The 22,205-nt window shown below is 36.9% G+C and overlaps 2 protein-coding genes across 4 annotated transcripts; both read left to right on the plus strand.

Moving 5' to 3' along the window:
• Positions 1–1,866: 1,866 nt before the first annotated feature.
• Positions 1,867–13,233, plus strand: si:ch211-188c16.1 (uncharacterized protein LOC562677 homolog). Of its 3 annotated transcripts, XM_056744477.1 has the most exons (20): positions 1,869–2,173; positions 2,567–3,470; positions 4,587–4,772; positions 4,847–5,258; positions 5,494–5,609; positions 5,693–5,718; positions 5,857–5,897; positions 6,001–6,042; positions 6,471–6,603; positions 6,807–6,966; positions 7,083–7,206; positions 8,604–8,638; positions 8,735–8,798; positions 9,357–9,391; positions 9,462–9,525; positions 10,390–10,479; positions 10,574–10,587; positions 12,434–12,467; positions 12,559–12,639; positions 12,776–13,233. In XM_056744477.1, the coding sequence occupies exons 1-19, from the start codon at positions 2,012–2,014 to the stop codon at positions 12,629–12,631; spliced, it is 2,715 nt and encodes a 904-aa protein (XP_056600455.1). In that variant the 5' UTR covers positions 1,869–2,011; the 3' UTR covers positions 12,632–12,639; positions 12,776–13,233. The 3 variants fall into 3 exon arrangements, 1 of the variants encoding a protein (XP_056600455.1); XR_008906322.1 differs by lacking the exon at positions 12,776–13,233 and having other exon boundaries at positions 1,867–2,173; positions 10,574–10,962; XR_008906321.1 differs by lacking the exon at positions 12,776–13,233 and having other exon boundaries at positions 1,868–2,173; positions 10,390–10,962.
• An 825-nt stretch (positions 13,234–14,058) lies between these two features.
• LOC130418184 (phospholipid phosphatase 3-like) lies at positions 14,059–20,949 on the plus strand. The gene is made up of 6 exons (XM_056744181.1): positions 14,059–14,277; positions 16,769–16,926; positions 18,370–18,650; positions 18,769–18,826; positions 18,946–19,122; positions 19,858–20,949. The coding sequence occupies exons 1-6, from the start codon at positions 14,148–14,150 to the stop codon at positions 19,984–19,986; spliced, it is 933 nt and encodes a 310-aa protein (XP_056600159.1). The 5' UTR covers positions 14,059–14,147; the 3' UTR covers positions 19,987–20,949.
• Positions 20,950–22,205: the final 1,256 nt, after the last annotated feature.

The raw sequence follows: 22,205 nt of genomic DNA on the forward strand, positions 1-22,205 counted from the left end.
CCCGCCCCACATTTTTATCATTTTATGAGCCGTTTCTCTCAAAGAGGTCAATCACAACGTCCGTTTCACGATGATTTTAAAGACTGTCCGTTTCTCAAAAGGAAAGCTGAATCCTTCAGATGCCACATTTGCAGGCTGCATACGTCATCAAGCCTAGTTTATTTCAGTGAACTGAATATTATGTTCGCAAGTCTTAGACTACAAAGTACGCTTAACTAAGAATATAGTTCAAATGTATAATTGTTAATATTCTGAAGACACACTTTATGACGTATGCAGGCCACAAACGCGACCTCTAGAGGATGAAGCCTTACGTTTGAGAAATGATGAAGTAGAAAACGCACATGCGCAAAATAAATGTCTTTTTTGCGATGATCTACATCACTCCACGATCTGGTCCACGCTCGCGCACCTTTCTGCCGCGAGACTTTTATTCACACACAGCGAAAGAAAATGAGTCTGCAAAAGAAAAGAGAAGTTTGCCCTTTACACTGCCGTTAGGCAATAATTGGTTGACAAAAATGTTCCTTATTGTCTTCTGTAAACACCATTGAAGGGATTATATAGATTGATATTAAGATTATATAGATATATATATTAGCCTATAAAGACACATAATAATACAAAATTACTCAATTTAAAGTTAATTAGTATTAGCAGCTTTTAATAAAAAACGAAAGAAACCGTCTTTGACAATACTGACCTCAGATCGAAACACGACAAGTTAAATAGGCCTAATGCCATACATTAATGAATCACATAGGGAAGTATGGAGGAAACTGAAGGTTTGCAGTGACAGAAACCACTTAAACACATCGTAATACATCAAAATAGCCGTGAACAGTTCAATGAAAATCACAATGTAGCCTACAAAAATATACCGCCAGTTGTGCCGCCTGCCGTCAAGTGTTTCATCGCATGCGTGATACCAACAGTGTAGGGAGACCGTGACGTATTCTACTTCTTAATTACGCGCATGCCCAGAACGGACCGTGTTTTCGACAACGCCTGAGCGATCCGAAAAAAGCAAGCGGTACTTTATACGCCAATCTGTCTGCGCAGAGCAGACGAAATATGACCGTTGCTCAGGTCCTGTGGCATCATGGGATAGAAAGTGTTTACCCGACCCACATTCACGTATCTGGGCTGAATTAGTAGACCATCCGGGGATTCCGGACATATTATTCACGACTCCTACTTTATAGTACGGAAGTAAAACAAGACGCTCTGATATTATTTCCAAGCGTTATAACATCATGGATCCACTGGGTGGCGCTTGCATATTTGTGAATGTACTTTAATGTGCTTAGATGCACTGAAATGTTTTTGAGGTTTATTTTATTAAAGCTGGTCAACACTAAGATGTTCCCAGGTTTAAATAAGTGGCTGTTAAATTTGGAAATGTGCCAGTATAAAACATTTGTTTAATCTGTTAAATGTGTCAGTTTACAAAGATTATGCTTTCATTTTAGCATAAAATGTTTAATTTACTTGAAATATTACTCATGTTGGTAATGTGTTATTAATTTACCTACTGAGCAAAGTTTTGTGGACAAATGTTGAACTTATCCTTTTCATGGGCATTTTGTTTTCATAGTTAGCCAGATATTGTGATTTATCTTTATAAAATTGCCAAACAATATATTGATTACCGTAGAATTGCCACATCATGATATTATCAGTAAATATAGTTGCTGTCCCAGTTATATCCATTAAATAGGATGACAGCACGGATTTGTTTGGAGCTCATGAGCGCTTCATGAACCACGTGACCACACAGCGGCGATATCGTGTGTCGAAACTCTGTATTTTAACGGCTCTTGATCTGCGGAGCGCCGCTTGAAGTCAAACTCGTGTTTTGCTTAGAACATATTTAATATAAATATCCAGCGTTTGGCCAGCAGTCATTTGTCAAATCATTAACCAACGTTTCACTCAGGGAATTAGGAAAAACAGCTGGTCGCCTGACGCCTGCCTTCAGCCAATCCGGTGCGACTAGTTTTTAATATTCATGAGCCAAGCCTTCAATTGCGCGCCAGGTTTAAAAAGATCAAGTCAAAACAGCATCGCGCGTCTGAACGCGTCGTGTGAGTTATCAGGGTTTAGTTTGTGTAATGTGATGTTTACGGAGCCCGTTTTCGGCCAAGAAGGAGATAAAACAACAATGGAGCAGGTAAAGAAGTTATTTTGGGTGAAATGAACCAACTTATAATAATAAACAGAACTGAAGCCACGTTGTGCCTAAATGGATGGACGTTTTTATTACAAACACTTTTTCATTTGAATTTATGTAAATAATAATCTATTTAGCGTTTGTACACCAAATATTGACTTTCTCTTGTTAGAACCATTATTTAACCAATGTAAACAGTTACTCACTATATAGCTTTAGATATGTATTTCTACTAAATGTAATGGTTATACAAATGGTGATCAATCTGCAAAAACAAAACCATGGTTAACCATTTAGTATAATAATACAAGAAAGTAACTGCTTTTTCAACTTCATTCATATTTTTGTTTGGATTGCGGTTTAATTATTATTCACCTTTTGTATTGATTTTAGGAAGTGTCCAACTTCAAATCCATCAGGGCAAAGTTTCAAGAGGAGATCCTAGCAAAAAGCAGACCCATGCTGCCCGAGAAACCCAAACGCCTCCCAATAGCATCTTTCGGCCGCTCTGGTTTAATGACCATAACCTCGAGTCCAGCTCTGGACACCAAGACCCCCAGCCTACCTCGAGTCATTTTCCGAGAAGAGCAGAAAGTTCCTTCAGGAAAACGGCCTATATCATTTCCAAGCTTTGCTCACAAAACACCTGAAGATGGCGGGAACAGGCATTCGCTTAAAGTCCGACATTTGCCCCTCGTGTTGCCGATTTCAACTGAGCCGAAGCACGATATCGCTGCTCCTTCTTACAAGATGATCACCTCGCCTCTCAAATGCATCAAGAAACCAATGCCTGCACCATTCAAGCCAAGCAAAATATCACTATGTAGTAAAGAGACTGGAAAACACGGGCTGGAGCACATAAAGAGCGGCACTTATGTTCACGCAGAAGAGTCCGCTGATAAGGCCGTGAATACAGAACATGTTGAGATCCACCAGACGAGGGTGTCAAACCCCGGCTCACAGTCTCCCAGTCCACAGCACCCGTCTACGTCTTCACCTTGCGAAACGTTGACAGAATCGTCTACTAGCAGTGTAACCCAGTTCTTCGACCAGCATGTCTTCAGCACACTGGAGAAAGCCAAGAAGAAGCTCTCTCAAAAGAACCTGCTGGTGTGTGGCAGACCAAAGAGCTTCTACCCTAATAAAGGTGTAACATCCACTGAAAGTCCGCAGTCTCCTACTGAATCGGAGCGCTCTCATCCCGAGTCCATGTTTCCTGCAAGGACCGGATGTCCCTTTAACGGTGTCCCTGTTTATGCCTCCACTTCTCCATTTCGGTTCAATAAAACATCACCAAGTAAGTTGAGGAACTTCAATGCATAAATGTGTGTGTATGATATCTTGCATGATGAGGAGTGCTGTAGACCGTTTTATGCGCGCACTTGGACTGCAGTAAACTACCGGTCTGTGTTTGGCTAGTGTCTAACAATTATTTATATTTGACTTATAGGTGTAACAATTTTGCAGTAAAATATCCAAAAACCACGAGGCTAGAGTTATGTATTTTGTTCAGCTACTGAAATAATTTTTAATGTTTCCAACTATTTGTAAATCGTGAGAAAGTCGCCATTCCAAACAGTGACACGGGGCTGTGCAGTCACCTGTCAATGACGTAATATCCACGTTCCCCTTTGTAACCGCCTTTACTGACGTAGAAACCACATGACGACAGCGTCCTGGACAAATGCGGAAGTAGTGTCCAAGCGTCTAGCAAGCCACTAACTTGTTTCGAGCACTCACTTATTTATGGACCACAATTATTCGCAACAATTATAAAACTTTACCTCATCCGCTAATATGATTTCTCATTTCTGTCTGATTGATGGCCATCAGCAATGGAGTTAAAGACAACATATCCCATCATTCCACGCTCCTTCACAGCGTCATCAAGCTACGCCATTGTTGTTGTTTTGATTTTGCGCCCTCTTGCGGCGTTTTTTACAAACTGCACCTTTAATTTATGTTAATATTAATTTATACAATTGTATTAAATAAACTATTTGTGGAATGGGTTATGTAGTTTTTTTTCGCAATAAAGTAACCATATGATACATTGACATCTAGTGGTTGAGCTTTAAATTTAAAATATTAAACAATTTTAGCCAAGTAACGCTTCTTCCGGGTTTCTTTTGCTTGTTATCAGAAAGAATCTACAGGCGCTCTATTGTTTGTGAATTTGTACTGGAAGTTAAGGGCAGTCCTTGCAACGTTTGATTATGTTGTAGCTTTGAAACCTCCATAATGGTTACTTCATATAAAATCGTTGAGGAGTAATCGTTGACTTTAGAATTCATACTTGTATTCAATGTGTCTCATGTACAGCTGCTTTGTAACAATGAAAATTGTAAAAAGCGCTATATAAATAAAGTTGAGTTGAGTAAGAAATGTTGATATTCTTCCACCTGTACTTCAGGTGCCATCACTCATATAAGGCTGAATGGAGTCACACAGCTAGAAAAGGATCATCCTAAAGTACGCAAACCTCTACCTGACCTGGCAACCCTGGGGCCTTCGCCATTAAAGCCATCTAGACCTCCGCATGTCAATCTCATCCGATGCAAAACGCAAGGTCACTCCATCGACTCAAACGAAAAACACGGTATGGTAGGTGGAAGTGTGTGATTCGTTACTTAATTGTTTCATAATTTAATTGCCATGTTTGTATTGTTTCAGAACGGGAACCTGAGATTCTGGCCACCAGAAATGCATTAGTTGAGGGTTCAAACGTGCCACCCCCCGAATTTCCATATTTTGATAGTTTCGCTCAAGAAGCCAAAGAGGGTAATGCCATGAACATAGCAGCTCTGGAATTAGAGGCGGCAGAATTTCCAGAGTCAGGTTCTTTGCCGGATGAAGACGACAGCGTGCCCTTTCAGGCTCCGCTAGTGCAACATAGTCCTAGTCGTGATGGTTCACAGAACATGTGGTCAGGAGAGGTTCTCACCGGATCTCTAGAGGAAAAGAGAAACGTCAAGATCTTGTCATCGGTCGCTCCTTCTGAGCCAGCGAGTGCAGATGTCGAAGCGAAAGGATCACACGTCTCAAATGACTCCAGCGGTGAACAGCAACTTCCATCAGAATCAAAGTAAGCGTTTGACATATGAGAGGTTGAGCTGGATCCTGAATATTGAGCTTTGACAACTGCAACGTTCACAGTAAAACTGTTCATGATAACTTGAGTGTAAATGTTGATTCAATTTTGAAACATTAAGTGCATCTGATTGAAACGGTAGCTCCGCGATGCATCCACTTTTGTAGATGAGGTGTTTGGCCTGTTTAGTCTCATCCTCTTAAAAGATTTTTGTGGTCGTTCCCCTCAGCTCTTCTCAGCAGGAGCACAGCCAGGAAACCTGTGATAATGTCTATGAGGATGTGGAGTCGGTCCCCAGATTCCCTTTCTCTCAAAACTCTCGGAGGCAGAAAGGACCTCCAAAAAGTGAGTGCTGGATTAGTTGTCCAGTCGACTGTTAACATTTTCACCTGTTTGTAGGAAGTGAGATTTTTATGTTTGTTTTTCAGACCCGTACGCTGATAATGGCCATGTGGTGAGTTCTAGTACTTTAATTTACTGACCATTTTCTTGAAATAATTCTACTTGACACAATTTGGGAAAGTGTCGTTTTTTTTTTTTTTATGAAAATCTTCTTGGACCAAGTTCATGTATTTTTTATATTTTTTGACAGAAAGAGGAGGTGCGGAGAAATATGTGGCATGTCACTCCGTGGTTGGTCAGCGTTTTTATTTCACTTGGGAATGTATCATCTTTGTGTATGAACAGAACGGTTTAACATGTATCGTGTGATTGTTTGAATTTTGCTTCTTTTAAGGTCCAGTTCTGAAGACCAAAATGGCCCAACACAACATGACAGGTATTGGTTGTGTCTTGAATTCATGTCAGTCAGTTTCATTCTGATATGTTGGTGACGATTGATGAAGCTTAATGAGGGACATGTCAAGATTGTATTCTTTTCATTTCATTCTTTTTATACTATTGTGAAAAACAACATTTATACCTTACTCTATCCAACACGGCTGTGTTTTAAAATTATGAAATATTGAGACGACTAGCAATTTGCATGACAACAATTGTCGTAAAAAACACAATTTGTTATGGTCCCAGCAAAGATTTATATGAGATGCATTGCCACCTGGACATGTTTTGCACATTTTCCAATTATTTCTTGTATTATTGGGAATATTGGCACTATCTTCACTTTAAAATTATTAAATTAAATTAAATGATTATCTTCACGCCACACTCAAAATAAATTGGCCGTGTATCCTTTGATTCCTTCAGGAAAGAGCAACTAAGCCCTGAACACTGCGACGAGAAAGAGCAGAAGAAGAAAGAGAAGCAACGTCTGGAAAGGGAGAAGAAACAACAAAAAGAGAAACAGAAAAAGAGGAATGAGATGCACAAGAGATTTAAAGTTAGTGACTGTCACTCAAGTGTAAATGTGCATCCTAAAAAAACCCATTGAAGTTAAAAGGCTTCATTTAATTTTCAATAGTCAGTTCAGTATAATTTTAAGTTCGATTGACTTATAAAGCTAATTCGATTTACCTTAAAAACTAAATAAATGTAAGTTTCTTGGTTTTAGAGTCCTGATGTGCTTCTGATGTGTCTCCTCAGATCACCGGACTGGAGGAACCCATGTATCACGCCAGAGTTCTGGTGGCCAGCAAACTGCGTAAACACGACCTGTCCGTCAAGAGCGGAGACGTCATCAGCATCATCCGAACCGTCAACTGCCCCAAAGGAAAGTGGCTAGCCAGAGACGTCAACAACAAATGTGAGACGGGCTTGTTTCTGATGATGGCGGGTGTCTCGAGGCAGTCGGTCATTATGTAAACACAGTATTTTCATCACTGTACTGTATAACGTGACGATTCTTGCCTTGTTTTGAAGATGGCTACATATCTGTAATGAATGTGGAGTTGAACATTAAAGAGATGCTGGAGCTCGGGAAAAGAGCATCACACGCCGCTGGACGAGGCCAAACGGATGGAGATAACCTCAGCTTCAGCAGCAGGTGCAGATCTATATCACTCCCACTTGTTTTGGGGTTTATGTTTGACGGTGCTGACATTTTGTATAACGGCACAGTATGTCTTACTATCGTGACGTATATAACACCACGGTTTGACGTTAAATATTTTAATACTTTAAAAAGTTATTTACACTCAAAGTTTTCAGTTTTATGAATGGTTCTGTATACTGTGTTAGGTTAAACTGACCAGTCTTCTTTTTGATTGCACTTATGCTTTTGTTGTACTTGTGCTGTCCCAATTGCTTCCATTACCTACCCCACTTGTAAGTCGCCTTGGATAAAAGCGTCTGCTAAATGACTAAATGCAAGTCAACTAATAGAGAGATATTTTAGTGCCTGTGCAAACAATTCTTCGGAGTGTTTATGTCTTGTTTTCAAGTGCAAATATTGAAACTTATTTAATCAGAATGCATTTGAGAAGCAAAATGACAAAAAAGTATCTTAAAAAAATCTAGTTTGAGTTTATCAAATTGAATAAATGCTCTGGGATCTTATTAAACTACTTTAGTTGAGGAGAAAATATTTCACTTTACTAGCCATAGTTTTAAGTGGCAGTATGTTTATAGTTTTGATTTTTAAATTGCATTTTATTTTTAGACTTTGTTTTCATGATAATTTTAGTTAAGGTTTAAGCAATTTAGCTTTTATAAATTAACTGTTGATTTGTTATCTTGTTTAGGTTTTTCAAATAATTTTTAGGTCAATATTTTATTTGATTTCAATGTACAGAAACAATTTCAAAATCTTAACATTAGTAAACTAAAATAACCTTGTTCACTCAAAAATGACAATTCTGTATTCGTTTATTCACCCTTTTATCGTTTCAAACCTGTATGACTTTCTTACTTCTGCAAAACACAGCGAAGATATTTTGAAGAAAGTTGTTAACCGAACAGCACTGGACCCCATTCACTTCTATTGTATGAACTGGGGTCTAGTTAACAACATGTTTCAAAATATCTTCTTTTGTGTTCTGCGGAAGAAAGAAAATCATACAGGTTTAAAACGAAAAGCGGGTGAATAAACCATCACTTAAATAATAAACCATCACTTAAATAATAAACCATCACTTAAATAATAAACCATCACTTAAATAATAAACCATCACTTAAATTCGGACTTGTTTATAAAACTAGTGTAATCTTGTAGAAAGTCTTTCTTTTACTCCGTGTGCTGCACTTCAATGATGTGACTGAATTGTGCAACACTGAAGTAACATTGTCTTATTTACCGATCATTACTTTGACGGTAAACTGTTACAAAATAGAGCAAAGTGCATCATGTGACTGTTTACTCGTATATGTGCCGAGGGTTTCTGACCCCAGACACTAAACTGCAATGATATGTATAAATGAACCTCTTTAACATCTATTTTCTAGGTCATCTCATCAGAATCCAATGCTCACAATCAGCTGTAAGTTTGTTTGTTTGTTTTGTGTGTGTGTTGCTGTATTTATCAATACTGTACTTTTTGAGCATGTCATGTAGTTCTCTCTTTGTTTGTGTTCAGTCTCTGATGACAGTGAAGAGTGGACATGTGATGAAGAGACAGTGTCTCCATCTGCTGAAAAGTTGTAAGCGTTACAACACCGATCATAAGGCGTTATGAAATCCATTCAAACTCATTTGTATTCATATTTCAAAGATCCTAGCGTTTTTGTAGCTTGTTTGGTTAAAAATGATGTAAGCAAACAATAATTCTGTCTTCAAAGGGGAATTCTCCCCTTTAAGTTGATCCAAATCGATATAAATCTCTTTGTTTGGATGAACGCAGAGAAAGATATTTCATCGGATGCTTGTAACCGACACTAGCTTGCCCCCCATTGACTCCCATAGTAGGAAAAAACACTGATAGTCAAAAATGACCCAGAACTGTTTGCTGTCCTATATTCTTCAAAATATCTTCTTTTGTGTGCAACACAACAAAACAATTATGTATTTTTTCCTACTATGGGGGTCAAAGTGGGGCAACTTCTGTCTTGTTCATACGCATTCTTCTAAATATCTTTCTCTGCATTCATCAGAACGAAGACATTTATACAGATTTGGAACGAGTACTGTAAATGATCCTTGTTATAAAAGAGTGTGTAACCTGTTCTCTGCGGTTGTGTTTCTCATGTTTTGTTATTCAGGAGTCAGAACAGAGCCGTCTCTATGCCTGACATGTGTAAGCACAGCTTGTCATTTCTCACTTTTCCCGTGTTCTGCACATTTCCTCACGTTCTCTCCTCTCTCAGTTTACAGTAACTTATCTGCTCATCATACTGTGAGCGACGGCAGCACGGAGGACATCAACACACAGTGAGTCCCAGATACACGAAACATGAGAGTTTAGCATCACACTGAAGTCAGATTTTCACGTGTGAAAACAAGGTTATGAGGGAAATCAATCTTGTTTGAGCTTTGAAACACTTTTTTCGTTCTCTTTATTTGCTTGGCTTATGCAACATTGCATTTGTGAAAAATCAAAAATGACACCTGACTGTGATTTTGTTCACTTCTAGAGAAATGTAATAACAAAAGCACGCACGTCAACTTGAACAGAGTGCTCGACCGAAGCCTGTCATATCAGAAAAATGAATGAAAAGTCGGAACACCAAAGCTCCCAAAATCAAAACATGTATTAAAGGGGTCATATGAAACAGATAAAATGAGTATTATGGTCTGTTATAGATGTAATGCAATAACGTGTACACACGATTTAAGGTTCAAAAATGCTTTATTTTTCACATACGGTGCATGTTTGTCTCTGACCATATTTGGAACATCAGGTTCCTCTTCAATTGTACTGACAGGTGCACCACCTTACTTGCGTTTACATTTGGGGGTCTTAGTCAAATCAGACCACCAACTGATGTAGATTTGTGAGGGTGTGGTTACATGAGGGTTTTCAGGCCGGTCTGGGTGAGCATTCACTTTTATCTTTTGTTCACACGCTTTCATTTGTGCAATTTTACGTGTCTAATACATCCATGGGCAACTAATAACACACCAAAGACACAGAAAAACATGTGTTCATATGACCCCTTTAATATGTTTTGTGAAAGTCTTTTAGGAGCTTTGGTGTGCTGACTTTTCATACATTTTTCTAATGGAATGTTTCATAAAATGTGTGTACGCGCTTTGAAATGGACTTTAATGTGAATGTGTCCTTGCATATGTCAGGAGTGAAGCTCTGCAGAAACTGGCTGTGTTTTTTCAGAACGGCCACGAAAACCTCATCACCACTACAGAAGATGAACTACCTTTACCAAAGTATCCTTTTATTTCTGAACTGATTTCATCCATATTTTCGTCCAGTTTGATTTTACATAATGTCTTCTTCACTTTTTCTTCATTGCAATATCAGCTCTGATGATGCAAGTAAGTGACTCCAGGATTTCTCTGTGTAACTCGGGTGATGGCTGTTACTTCCCCCTTCAGTTCCTATCGGCTTTTTCATATTTTACAAGACTGTTGACTTTCCACAGTAATTGTTATTCCTACCATGGGAGGTCAATGAGGGCTTATTTTAAAGTGAACCACTCCTTTAACATTTGCTCAGATTTTACACTTCTTTTGTCACGTATCAAAGTTTCGACTAAAGAATTTCTGAATGTCTCTTTTTAGTTTTCTGTCCAACTCGAAACACATTTTTGGACTTTGTACATTGGGACAAATCTTTACAAAACTTGGGGCCGGATTCACGAAACTGTTCTCAGGACAAAATATAAGATTGTTCTTATCTTCATTTTTATCGTAAGAATAAAATAATATGATTACATTTGCTTGCTCAACTGTATAAGTTTATCTATACAATAAACTTTGTGTGTAACAAGCACATCGCATTCTTGTCTAGCCTATACATATTAGGATGTGATGTGTTAAACGTTATCGCATGTTAGGTAATATGTTAGCCAGCGTAAAAAAGATACTTATTATAATACTTTTTTTGTGTTACTACGATATAATATTTGTGACCCTCTCCGTTTCGAGTCACTTTGTCCCAGAATAATGTAAAAGCTCTCTGATTTTAATATGAAAGCTAATGTAAGGATCTAGAACTTATCAATTGAAATATTCCTTAAAGACAAGTAAACGTCAAAAAAATGATTCTGGCTCAATACATTTACAATTACATTTATGAATTTGGCAGGTGCTTTAATCCAAAGCGACTTGCTTTGCATTTTAGTCTACATTTTCGCTTTCGACTATGTGCAATCCCCTGGTATGGAACTTATGACCTTGGCGTTGTAGGCGCCATGCTCTAACCACTGAGCCACAGGACATCTTTCAATACAGTTCACATCACATGCGAAACAACCAAACACACACGTACTTAACATCTTACCTTTTGAGATTTAACACAACCTTGAGGCTGTCTTCATTTTAAGATGATAGTTACGACAGCTTTTGTTTCAAGAATTTGGATAAAACAAATCCTAAAATAAATCTTGAGAACATTTTTGAGGAACACTTTTTGGGGAAATTTATTAGAATTTAAGAAAAGCATGGCAGTTCAGAAGAATTTTCTTCTTAAAGAGTAAAAGTGATAAAAAGTGAGATCATGAAAATGAAATTTCATGCAGTGTGTATGAAAGTAAGCAGTCTGCAAAGTTGTAAATCCGTAGGTGAATGAATAAAGTTATTGGCTCGGAAATACAGACCAAAGGCCATCTGACCAATCACAGCAGACTAGGCTAGCGGATAGGAGGGGATTAGACGGATGAATCATGGAACGAATCAATTGAGAGTCAGTCAAGAAGTAAGGCAAGAATAACTGCAATTATCACGAAATAATTGTGTTTTTACACCCATGTTCACTCCATAAACCAAAGTAGAACCTTTAAAATTCCTAGTTGTGTACTCTTTAAAGAATGTTTTGTGAATCCGGCCTCCGTTATCAAGCTGGATGTTCAATTAAAAACTGTGTTTATTATTTTCTATTTTCAAGTGAAGAAATTCTCTGGAAAGAAGTTTCTAGCTTAACATTTAAAAGGTCACAAACACAAAATGTCATCGTCTTGGCAGTTATGCAAACATCTCTGACTGTGTTGTATCATTGGAAGAAATTCAAAAACAACTTGTTTTATCCTGATTTAGTTCATGACGTCACACCTGTTGGTTGTCCAGTTTCACTTTACGATAAATCAAAGCAAACTGTGTCCGAGTGCTTTTGTATTCATTGATGATCATGATTTTCTAAAAACCCTTTTTCTTCACTTTATAGGTTTTCTTAGTAGCATGGATGAACCTCCATACTTGTAAGTAAACGAGAGAGAATACAAATTGAAACACTGAACTTGAACTATGAAGCAAATATGTGGGTTAATATCCTCTGTGGGTTCATGACAGAGAGGCAGACGAGTTTCAGTTTGCAGACGTTGATCTACTTCCGCCCCCTGCGCTCTACGCCGACTCTCAGTGAGACCGCTGGTATGTGTGCTACTGTTTTACTTTCACACTGTATATAACTTAAAATCAATATGCATGATATATTAGACGTTTGTAATAATGCGTTAGCGTTGTGAGAAATTCAATGAGAGAGCTTTGTTCTTTCTCCACCATTCAGTTGACTGCAGTTGCTTCTGTCATGACTGAGAATCTTCACTCTTGATCCGCTGGGGCTCTTCCATCACTTTTGGGTTTAGTCAATGGAACAAGTCAAATGAGACATAAAAGGACTTTGTGTCCGTTAATTTCTGCTGAGGAAACACTACGATAAATTGTGGCTTTATGTTGGCGGTAAACTTCATTGTGAGGAAAGAGCAGGACATGAAAGAAGACAAACCCGGGACTCAATGGGAATATGGGATGAAATGGTAATATGTATGTACTGCTGATAAACAATACTCAAGTCATCTGTACGGAGTGAAAGTGACTTGAAATGAATTCTGTATGGTCTCTGTAAAATACACCTTTGAGTTGGTTTTGTTTTCTTTGTTGTATTGTGTCTATATTATGTGGGACAGTTGGTGGTTTAATCACGTGAATGTTGTTTGCAATAAATTGTTCAGTATATGGCAGAGATTCAGACATGTTTTCTTTCTGAACTGACGGATATTGTTTTGAAACACTTATAATGTTTGGCAGCTTGACCCAAACAGGTTTTTCGCACACATCGTAATAAAAACGATGACCCCCTATAGTGTACTTCTGTACTGTCCTGTTAAAACATTTGTTTTACACACTGTGGTCAGGATAGTCCCACACGTGGACCTTCATTACATCTGGAGACAAGGAAATGTGGTCCAACACTTTATTTCACTTCACAGCTAGAAACAGATGGCTTTGACTTCTCCCCTCCGGCAGATATTAAAGATCTCGATTTCTTTTTAATCATTTTATGTACCAAGACCTTAAAAAAACACAACAAATTTCTTTTGTGCTTGCACTTGGCCTAAAAAGCAACTTCTGATTGTGATTGTGAAGTGTGGGTGGTGTGGTGTGGTGTGGTGTGGCTTGTTGGATGAAGACCTGTTTTAAAGACCTTCAACCCGCAAAGATGTATCGCTGTTTCAAAGATAATGTGTATTAAAATAGTTGTGTTAAAGTAAGAATACATGTACTGTATATTAACAATACGATTCTGTTACTCTAGATGGCGATTTGTAAAATGAGCACTACACTAAATAAAACCTGCTGCACATGCCACAGTTCCAGATGTGGTGTTGGGTGTTTTAAAGGACACATGTGGTTTGAGTTAACTCCAGACAGAGGGGGTGGAGGGGCGGTTCGACATCAGCTTTTTGTCGTTTTGAAAAAGAGGGTTTGTGCTTTTCGACTCGTGTTGAAGCACTAGTCACGAAATCACTTTTTTAGTTGGATCAGGCTGACAACGGTGAACTCGGGAGTTCGACTTGAGAAGACTTCTCTGCAGGTTGAGCGTTGTTTCTTATATTCATTATAGTCTTTAGTGACAAAAAAACCAAGAACGTTGATAAATGCAGCAGTTACTGGTGGAGAAAGCCATGACGGCAGACAGCAGCAATGGACTGAATAACAAGAGTGACGGCAAAGACTACAGAAGAAATAGACTGATGGTCGGACTGGACCTTTTCTGTCTGTTTCTAGGTAAGTCATTCACTTTGTGTTTTACAAAGGTAGAGTTTTTATGAGATGCATACATTGCTCTTTATAGTTCAGGTCCTCCAGGTTTATATGATAAGACTTAAATATCAGATTGGAGGAAGGCTCTGACAACCTGGTCTTGTAAATACTCCAGCGTCCTGGTTTGGACAAGGAAATAAACATCTTGTTGTACACTGTAAAACTTGACTGTAATTTTGCCAGGAACTTACTGTAGACTTGATTACTACTTAATGTTTTTACTGTTTTTAATTTGAGTTCAACTTAACTTTAATTAGAATTAAAACACTTTGACATTTAATATTCAAAATGAACAAGAGGAGACTTGTCACATTACTGGCATTACACTGCAAAAAATGACATTCTTCCTAGGTATTTTTGTTCTTTTTCTAGTAAAGATATTTAAAATGTCATAAATTACTATACATTTACATAACAAGTAACCCAAGATATTTAGACTTATTTAATGAAAGAAAATATAAGAACTAGTTAAGTTTATTTTTAAAACAAAATTGTAAATTAAATCTACAGTAAGTTACTGGCAAACCTGCTGCAAAACTACAGCAAAGTTTTACAGTGTAGTCTGTAGGTTTGACAAAACATGCTAGAAAAGTGACCGTTTTCTTATTGTTGGCACATGATTTGACATTCTATTGATTTCTGCTTATTGGTTAAAGAGATATATAATGAAATATGAAAAAAATAAAAGAATTGCATTTTTTTTAAATCATTTTAACCATACTACAGCATGACGAAAATGTACTTGTATTGACTAAAACGAGACGAAAGTGCACCGACATAACTAATCACTAAACAAAACCAGGATATAGATGAATAAATAAAATTAAAACTAAGAAGTCTATTCATCGTGGGACTAAAACGAAGACTAAAATTAAAAATAGCTGACACTAGAATGAAGAATATAACTCACAGGAAATTATTTAAATATGAATATCAACTTTCATAGGCACCGAAACTACAAACTGCCCCGTCCTACCCATGCTCCCATTTTTCACTTAGTCTCTATTTTTCCACATTTCTTACATACCTCACGAGTCTTGGTTTGACATCTGCTTCCTTTCTCAGTTCACCACTCCGATGTTTATACGGTGCGAGTGAAATGTGAGATTCAAATTCCTTCCCTTAAACTCATGAGATCTTAGTTTTCACAGGTGTCAAAACATGAATTTCTTTTATGGTTTCTAGCTAAAAAGAATCACTGTACAAGAAAAATCTTGCGACTGGAACACACATTTATCATCATTTTTTTCATTGTGCTCGTTTGAAGTTCATATATTTATCACTGTGGCAACAGACATTTTTGAGTTGGAGAGGTCTGAATATTTGTACATTATTTTGTTAATTTGTTTACAATTTGAACTTGAATTAGTGCTCTGGATTGATAAATAATTTCTAATTGTTTTAATTATACAATCATTTGCTGTAAGATACTGTAATTGACCATTTAAGGAAAATTACATTTGGTGTCTCGGAGAGCATATTAAAGTCCCCGTGAACAGGAAGTTGCGATGGTTTTTACTTCCGTTTTCTGACACATTTCCTAGAGAAAAGGAATAGGCCCCTTTCACATGACGTCTCCAGCAAAGCAGTGTAGCGTTACTTCCGCTAGCCCCTCAGAATGGAGTTCCCTTGCACAGCTGCCACAAAATACGGCTAGATGATGTAATACATCTTGCAGAAAACCTTTTCGCTTACCACAAGATCGAAACTAGATAAAGGATACAAAGTCTTCGTTGAACAGTTCCTGTTTGATCAGGAAGGTAAGTGTAAGTGTTAGCGAAGGTGCTCGGATAAGTACTTGAATATGTGTTCTGTCAGTTTTTTTTCACTATTGTTAAATTCCAGCTTGACAGCAAAATGGTTCTTCTTGTTTGTTGCAAGACGGATGTTATGATGCACTGCTTTGCGAGAAGGCGGAAGTTAAGTTATGTCGTTGTGAAAAGGGCCTATTTCAAAGGAGAAAATGAGTGGGAGTGGCTTGCGTCGTTCACTGCAAATTGACTGGATGTATAAAAACAGCTGTTGCATTGGATTTGAAATTGAACTGGCAGCAGACTGGCAGTTGAAGGGGAGGAGTTAATGGATGCTCCGCCCAACCCATTTAACATGCGTCATTTGAGATGGATTGTCAGTACAGGAAGAAAGTGCATTTTCAGACAATATCTGAAGATTATGAGGTCACATACATTTTAAAAAGAAACTGACCCACATTGATAAACTGTTTACTATAAACGCTGCCATATTTCGTGAAAAATAAGAATTGTCATTTTTTATTTCACTGGGACTTTAAATCATGTTTAGATTCCAAAATGCCAAGGTTTTATTTCTAAATCAAAGTGCATGCTAAATCATGCATTCATATTGCGTTTAACTCGACTCGAACTCTTATTACTATTACTTTACTTCTTGTGTGAACCACAGTCTTCTCACCATTTCTTTCTCTGTTTGCCTGTAGCTGCGCTGCCTTTTCTCATCATAGAGTCTGGTGCTGTGAAGCCCTACAGACGCGGCTTCTATTGTTCAGATGAATCCATCAAATATCCCTCCAAACACAGAGACACGATCAGCGATGGCGTTCTCTCAGCTGTGGGCATGCTCGTAGTCATTCTCTCTGTAAGTTTGATTCTCTGCATGTCTGCTCACACATTTACACTTTGGGACTTATTTTTGTTTAGATTAAAATAAGATTGAGCCAACATCTTAATTTCCTTATGTTTCAAATGTAAATCAGGGTTAGACCAAGAAAAAGCAGCTTGATAAAATGACAAGTGAACATTTCTGCAAATTCTACAAAAAAGGACCTAGACAGAAGATGATACAATGTCCCATAATTTGGAGGAAAGAACAAATGTGTAAATCATAGATAACTATTTTAAGTGACATTTAAAAATGTCTGAATGACATTGTCAAACAAAATGTCAAACCAATTGGAAGCATTCTTTAAAGAAAAAGCATTTCACAACAATATTTTTTTTCCAATCGTAGGTCTTTCTCGAAATTAAATCACAGTATTTGGACACTTGATTTACAAACATAAGTGAAACATGTTTTTCAGTTAATGTAATGGGCTACACCTGCATGTAATATCTGCATTATAGGAGCTCATTTATTTAAATGCGTCCACTTAAACTCACCAGCTGAAAAAGACGGAAAAATTCAAATGATGTTGTCTCATTACAAACAATGAGATTGAATTATTCAATTGAAACACAATAACGAAAGCAACGTTTCTCAGATTCACGATGCTTTGCAGCCAAGCTGTCTCCCAGATGTCATACTATACACTATGCACCATGCACTCAACCATCTAGTTTATGAATTTTAGAATGGTAGTGTCGTCCCAAATGGAATATTAAACACACTATACTAACCGGACGTATTTGCGGTTTCCCAGACAAGTGCCAATGACGTCAATCGCAGAATTTGTACATTGCACATTTAATGTAAGTTCCATATGTTTCACCGTTCCGCTACGTCAGTAAAATTGCGACCATTGAAGTCCCCGTCAACCGGAAGCTGCGATAGTTTTTACTTGCGTATTCTGACACATATCAGAGTGAAAAGGAATATCAGAGGAGAAAATGAGTGGGAGTGGCTTGCAGGTTTTTTTATGTCGTTTGAGATGGATTGTCAGTTCAGGATGGAAGTGCATTTTCAGATTTTAACTAAAGATTATGAGGCCACGTGAATTTTAAAAAGAAAATGACCCGCATTGATTTTCTATTTACAATAAACGCTGCAATATTTCATGAAAAAATAAGAATTGTCATTTTTAATTTCACCAGGACTTTAAGTGCATGCATATTATCGTTTGCGTCTTCCAGGGACTTACAGTGCACTTCTTTATTGAGCATTTTCAATGTGAACACACTACTACTCACACTATTTATACTACAAAATGGCATAAAATAGTGATTAGTGCTCGATTTGGAACGCACCTCTCTCTTAGGTGTCCCAATACATTTGAGAAAAGATTTGTCCATTACGCAATTTATTTTACTAGTAATCAATTTGGATTGATCTTGACATCACATTTCTGCCCCATCATGTCCCCAGATCACAATAGGCGAGAGCTACAGAATTCGTCATCTTCATAAAAGCCCCGTCACGTTTGTGGGGAACCCGTACATCTCTGCTCTCTACAAGCAAGTGGGTGTGTTCATGTTTGGCTGTGCAGTCAGTCAGTCCTGCACAGACATCGCCAAAGTCTCCGTGGGCCGCTTACGACCTCACTTCTTAGATGTGTGCCAGCCGGATTTAGCCTCCGTCAACTGTTCATTGGGTTACATCACTGAATACAGATGCACAGGAGATGACAGTAAAGTTCAGGAAGCAAGGTATGATTTTAGATTCTTATTCAATGGGGGTGAGGCTGGTACAGCGTGTTAAGTTGTGTTAAGTAACGCAAAACTTGTTGTCCCAAGAAATAACATCGAGTACTTTGATCGTTGACAGGAAATCCTTCTTTTCTGGCCACGCCTCCTTCTCAATGTACACAATGCTGTATTTAGTAGTAAGTATTTCTAAAGTATAAGTGCATGACATGTCTCATTACATCCCCTAAGTAACAGTACTGTCGTTCATTATAACATTAGTCTGTGCGTCTGGATCTTTAATTTTGCCCTCGTTCAGCTGTACCTGCAGTCCCGGTTATCCTGGCGAGGGGCTCGTGTTCTCAGACCGCTCCTCCAGTTCACCCTGCTCATGATGGCGTTTTACACCGGCCTGTCACGTGTCTCCGATCACAAGCATCACCCCACTGACATACTCGCAGGCTTTGCTCAGGGAGCTCTTGTGGCATACTGCACTGTAAGAACAAAGAAATGAATCACTCCAACACTGTTTACATATGTCTAATGCGTAAGGGTTTTGGGCATGTTTTTGCCTTAGAAAAAAAGAACATTTTACACATGTCGTCCCTAATTTATTAGGATATTTTAACTATTTAAGTGTATAAATTGTACTAGATGTAATAGCAAACTGTCTACGTGAAATTGGCATTTATTTCAAACAAGGACTGAACCTCAAGCATTATTAGCTAGCAATTTCCTTTGTTGATCAATGAAATGAAAATACATAACTGTAAAACAAAATCTGTAAAAAAACTGAAATTTTCTGCTAGTTGGAGAAACGGAAATGCACCGTAAAATATTTTTCCATGTTCAATTTCAGAATAGAATGATATATATGAAATAGTTGTCCCCTTTTTTCTTGTAAATTTGTTGTCTTTGTTTGTAATTTTACAGTTTTTGACCGTATTTCACGAACAAACTGTTAAAAAAATTTTTTTGGCAGATAGGGCTCCGTAAATAAACTGTAAAATAAAGCCCAAAATGATAGAAAAAGATCATTCATGCTAAATAATAAAATAAACTAAAATATTACTTTTTTTCTTGTAAATTTGTGGCCTTTTTCCTGTAATTTTTACTTATTTCAAAAATGAATAAAAATCTTTTCAAAATAGTAAAATTTCCGTGAATATTAATTTTGACTTGTAATGTGTAAATATTTGTCTGACTGTCTGTATTTTCTTGTCATTTCTAGATGTTTTATGTGTCAGACCTCTTCAGGTCAAAAGGCAGGAGCTCTTCTCTGTCGACTGCCACCAGAAAGATAGAGCGTCTATCACCTGTGGACATAAGGGAACGGAGCAATCATCTCTCTATAGCGTGAGGATGAATCAGTGGACTGGCTGAAGATGAATACATGTAACTTCAACACCACTATGTAATCCACATTACATACAAAACTGTTTGTGTGTTATAAACACAGATGTGACTGACATGATACCTCATGATTATACATCATATGCTCGTAAACTTTACTCTTTTTTTTTTTTTAAACAAATTCCTGTGCCTCTGGAAGGATGATTAGTTCTATTAAATAAATGACTTTTACTTACACAACAACTTTAAAAAAGTTTAAATGTTAATGGTTAAAACTGTGCTCTGTTGTTAAATGTGTAGTTTTTTGTGTTAGAGTGTAGAATGGTAGATGTGTGTTAAAGAATCTCTTTGTTAAATGGACAGGTTGATTTTATTTACAGGACCTCCTTCTGCCGGATGGAAGGAACCTGCAAGGGTGGAATGTATTGTTTTTAATCTAATGGCACAATTTAACTCTCTGTATTTTTGTGTGACAAAGTTTTGATTAAGAATACAGACAGGACAGCTTTCATTAAGGTTTGTTTTTTCTTTGTACGTTAAGTGGCATCTATAGACGGTTTTATCTTAACAACATAAACGAACGTTACTGCGCATGCGCACTTTTGTGACCCCACCTTAACTTCCGGTACACATTCACAAACAATAGAGCGCATGTAGATTATTTCTGATAACAATCAAAAGATACTGAACCGCTACTTTTCAATCTTGTCCCGACATTAGTTTGAATAAAGACTGAGATTCCAAACTCAACCGCTAGATATCATTGTACCGTATGGTTTCTTTAATTGAGAATAAACTACAGGACCCATTCAACAAATTGTTTATTCAATTAAATGAACATACAACAAAATTAAGTAAAATGTTTATTTAATTCAATAACTATGCAATAAAACAATGATACTGTATCTATTAATATTATCATAAATAAAATATAAATAGTTATATTATCAAACACAAACCGGAAGTTAACTAGGGCTCAGATGAAACGGTCTATACAAGTGACCACTAATATGTGAGTTTATTACCAAAAGATCAAAACTGTGATTTGAAACAATGTCGTTTGACAAATGTGAATAAATTTTGTATAAAACAAAATTGAATTTAAGTCTTAAAATGTATTTATATATTTTGTATAGACTTTTTTTTATCTATTTATATATTATAAAATATATTACAAAATATATTCCCCATATACATTTACTGTATTTACTGGATCAATATAACATACTTGTTATAATTTTCAGCAGTGATTTCTATTAGAACTTCTGTGTTGCAAAATTGTATTTTAGGGAAGAGATGTGTCAGTCAACCTTGAAATACATTTGTACAGTATAAGGACTCGTTTGACCTACACTTATATTTCTCCCACATAAGGAGTCAAGTTAAAAATGTCACAGCTCACTCCCACTTTCTCTTTCAACAGAACTTATGATAGATACTGTACCTATGAACACACATGTGTGGTGTCTAATCCAAACAAAGACAAGCTGGGTACTCTAGAAAAGGTTTTTGAAAGTGGTTTTCGCTCTGGTGATGTTTTACTTGGAACTGTAGACACTGAAATGCTTTCTTGTGGTCAGACTCAAGTGTCACTTTCACCCACATTAATACATTCCCAGACGCATGGGCTTCAAATGCAAATGGTGTCACATTTTTATAGCCTTGCATTTGGTCTGATGGCTTACTGAAGATGAAAGAGTTGAAAAGTGATGAAAATGTTTAAGATTATAGTCTTATATGTCTTAACTAACAGTAAGCACAAGTTTTAAGGCTGAATGTTGTCAATGCAATGAGTAAGCTTTATTGTAAATAGTACATTTTCTAGGGTGAACATATATAAGGGAAGTCTTTCGTTCACAGGTTATATTTTAGTATAAGAATGTAAATTACAAATGTCAAGAATTGATTGTTGTTTTATTAATATTTATAATTAACTTTTATTTTTAGATTTTAGATTTTTGTTCGTTTCAGCAATTTTGGTATATGATTTTGTCCTTTTATAATATATCTGTTTATTTTTTGTTGCTTTATAATATTCATTAATTTGTATACATTTTAATTTATTATTATAATTTACTTATTTCAGTTCATTTTTGAGGCAACTTTTTATTTGATTTCAATGAACAGAAACGTTTACAAAGTTTTAATTTTAGTAAACTAAAATAACCTTGAATGCCACTTTCAAATAATCTGGCACCGTTTTTAACTATAAGAGACATGTGTGAT

The sequence above is a fragment of the Triplophysa dalaica genome, chromosome 3 (assembly GCF_015846415.1).
Source record: "Triplophysa dalaica isolate WHDGS20190420 chromosome 3, ASM1584641v1, whole genome shotgun sequence".
NCBI classification, from domain to species: Eukaryota; Metazoa; Chordata; class Actinopteri; order Cypriniformes; family Nemacheilidae; genus Triplophysa; species Triplophysa dalaica.

Bases quoted from the DNA above. Each gene is read 5' to 3' on its own strand.
- LOC130418184 (XM_056744181.1), top strand. From the start codon at position 14,148: ATGCAGCAGTTACTGGTGGAGAAAGCCATGACGGCAGACAGCAGCAAT. The intron at 14,278-16,768 runs GTAAGTCATTCA...GTTTGCCTGTAG, and splicing joins CCTTTTCTGTCTGTTTCTAG to CTGCGCTGCCTTTTCTCATC. The intron at 18,827-18,945 runs GTAAGTATTTCT...GCCCTCGTTCAG, and splicing joins ACACAATGCTGTATTTAGTA to CTGTACCTGCAGTCCCGGTT.
- si:ch211-188c16.1 (XM_056744477.1), top strand. From the start codon at position 2,012: ATGAGCCAAGCCTTCAATTGCGCGCCAGGTTTAAAAAGATCAAGTCAA. The intron at 2,174-2,566 runs GTAAAGAAGTTA...TATTGATTTTAG, and splicing joins ATAAAACAACAATGGAGCAG to GAAGTGTCCAACTTCAAATC. The intron at 3,471-4,586 runs GTAAGTTGAGGA...CCTGTACTTCAG, and splicing joins GTTCAATAAAACATCACCAA to GTGCCATCACTCATATAAGG.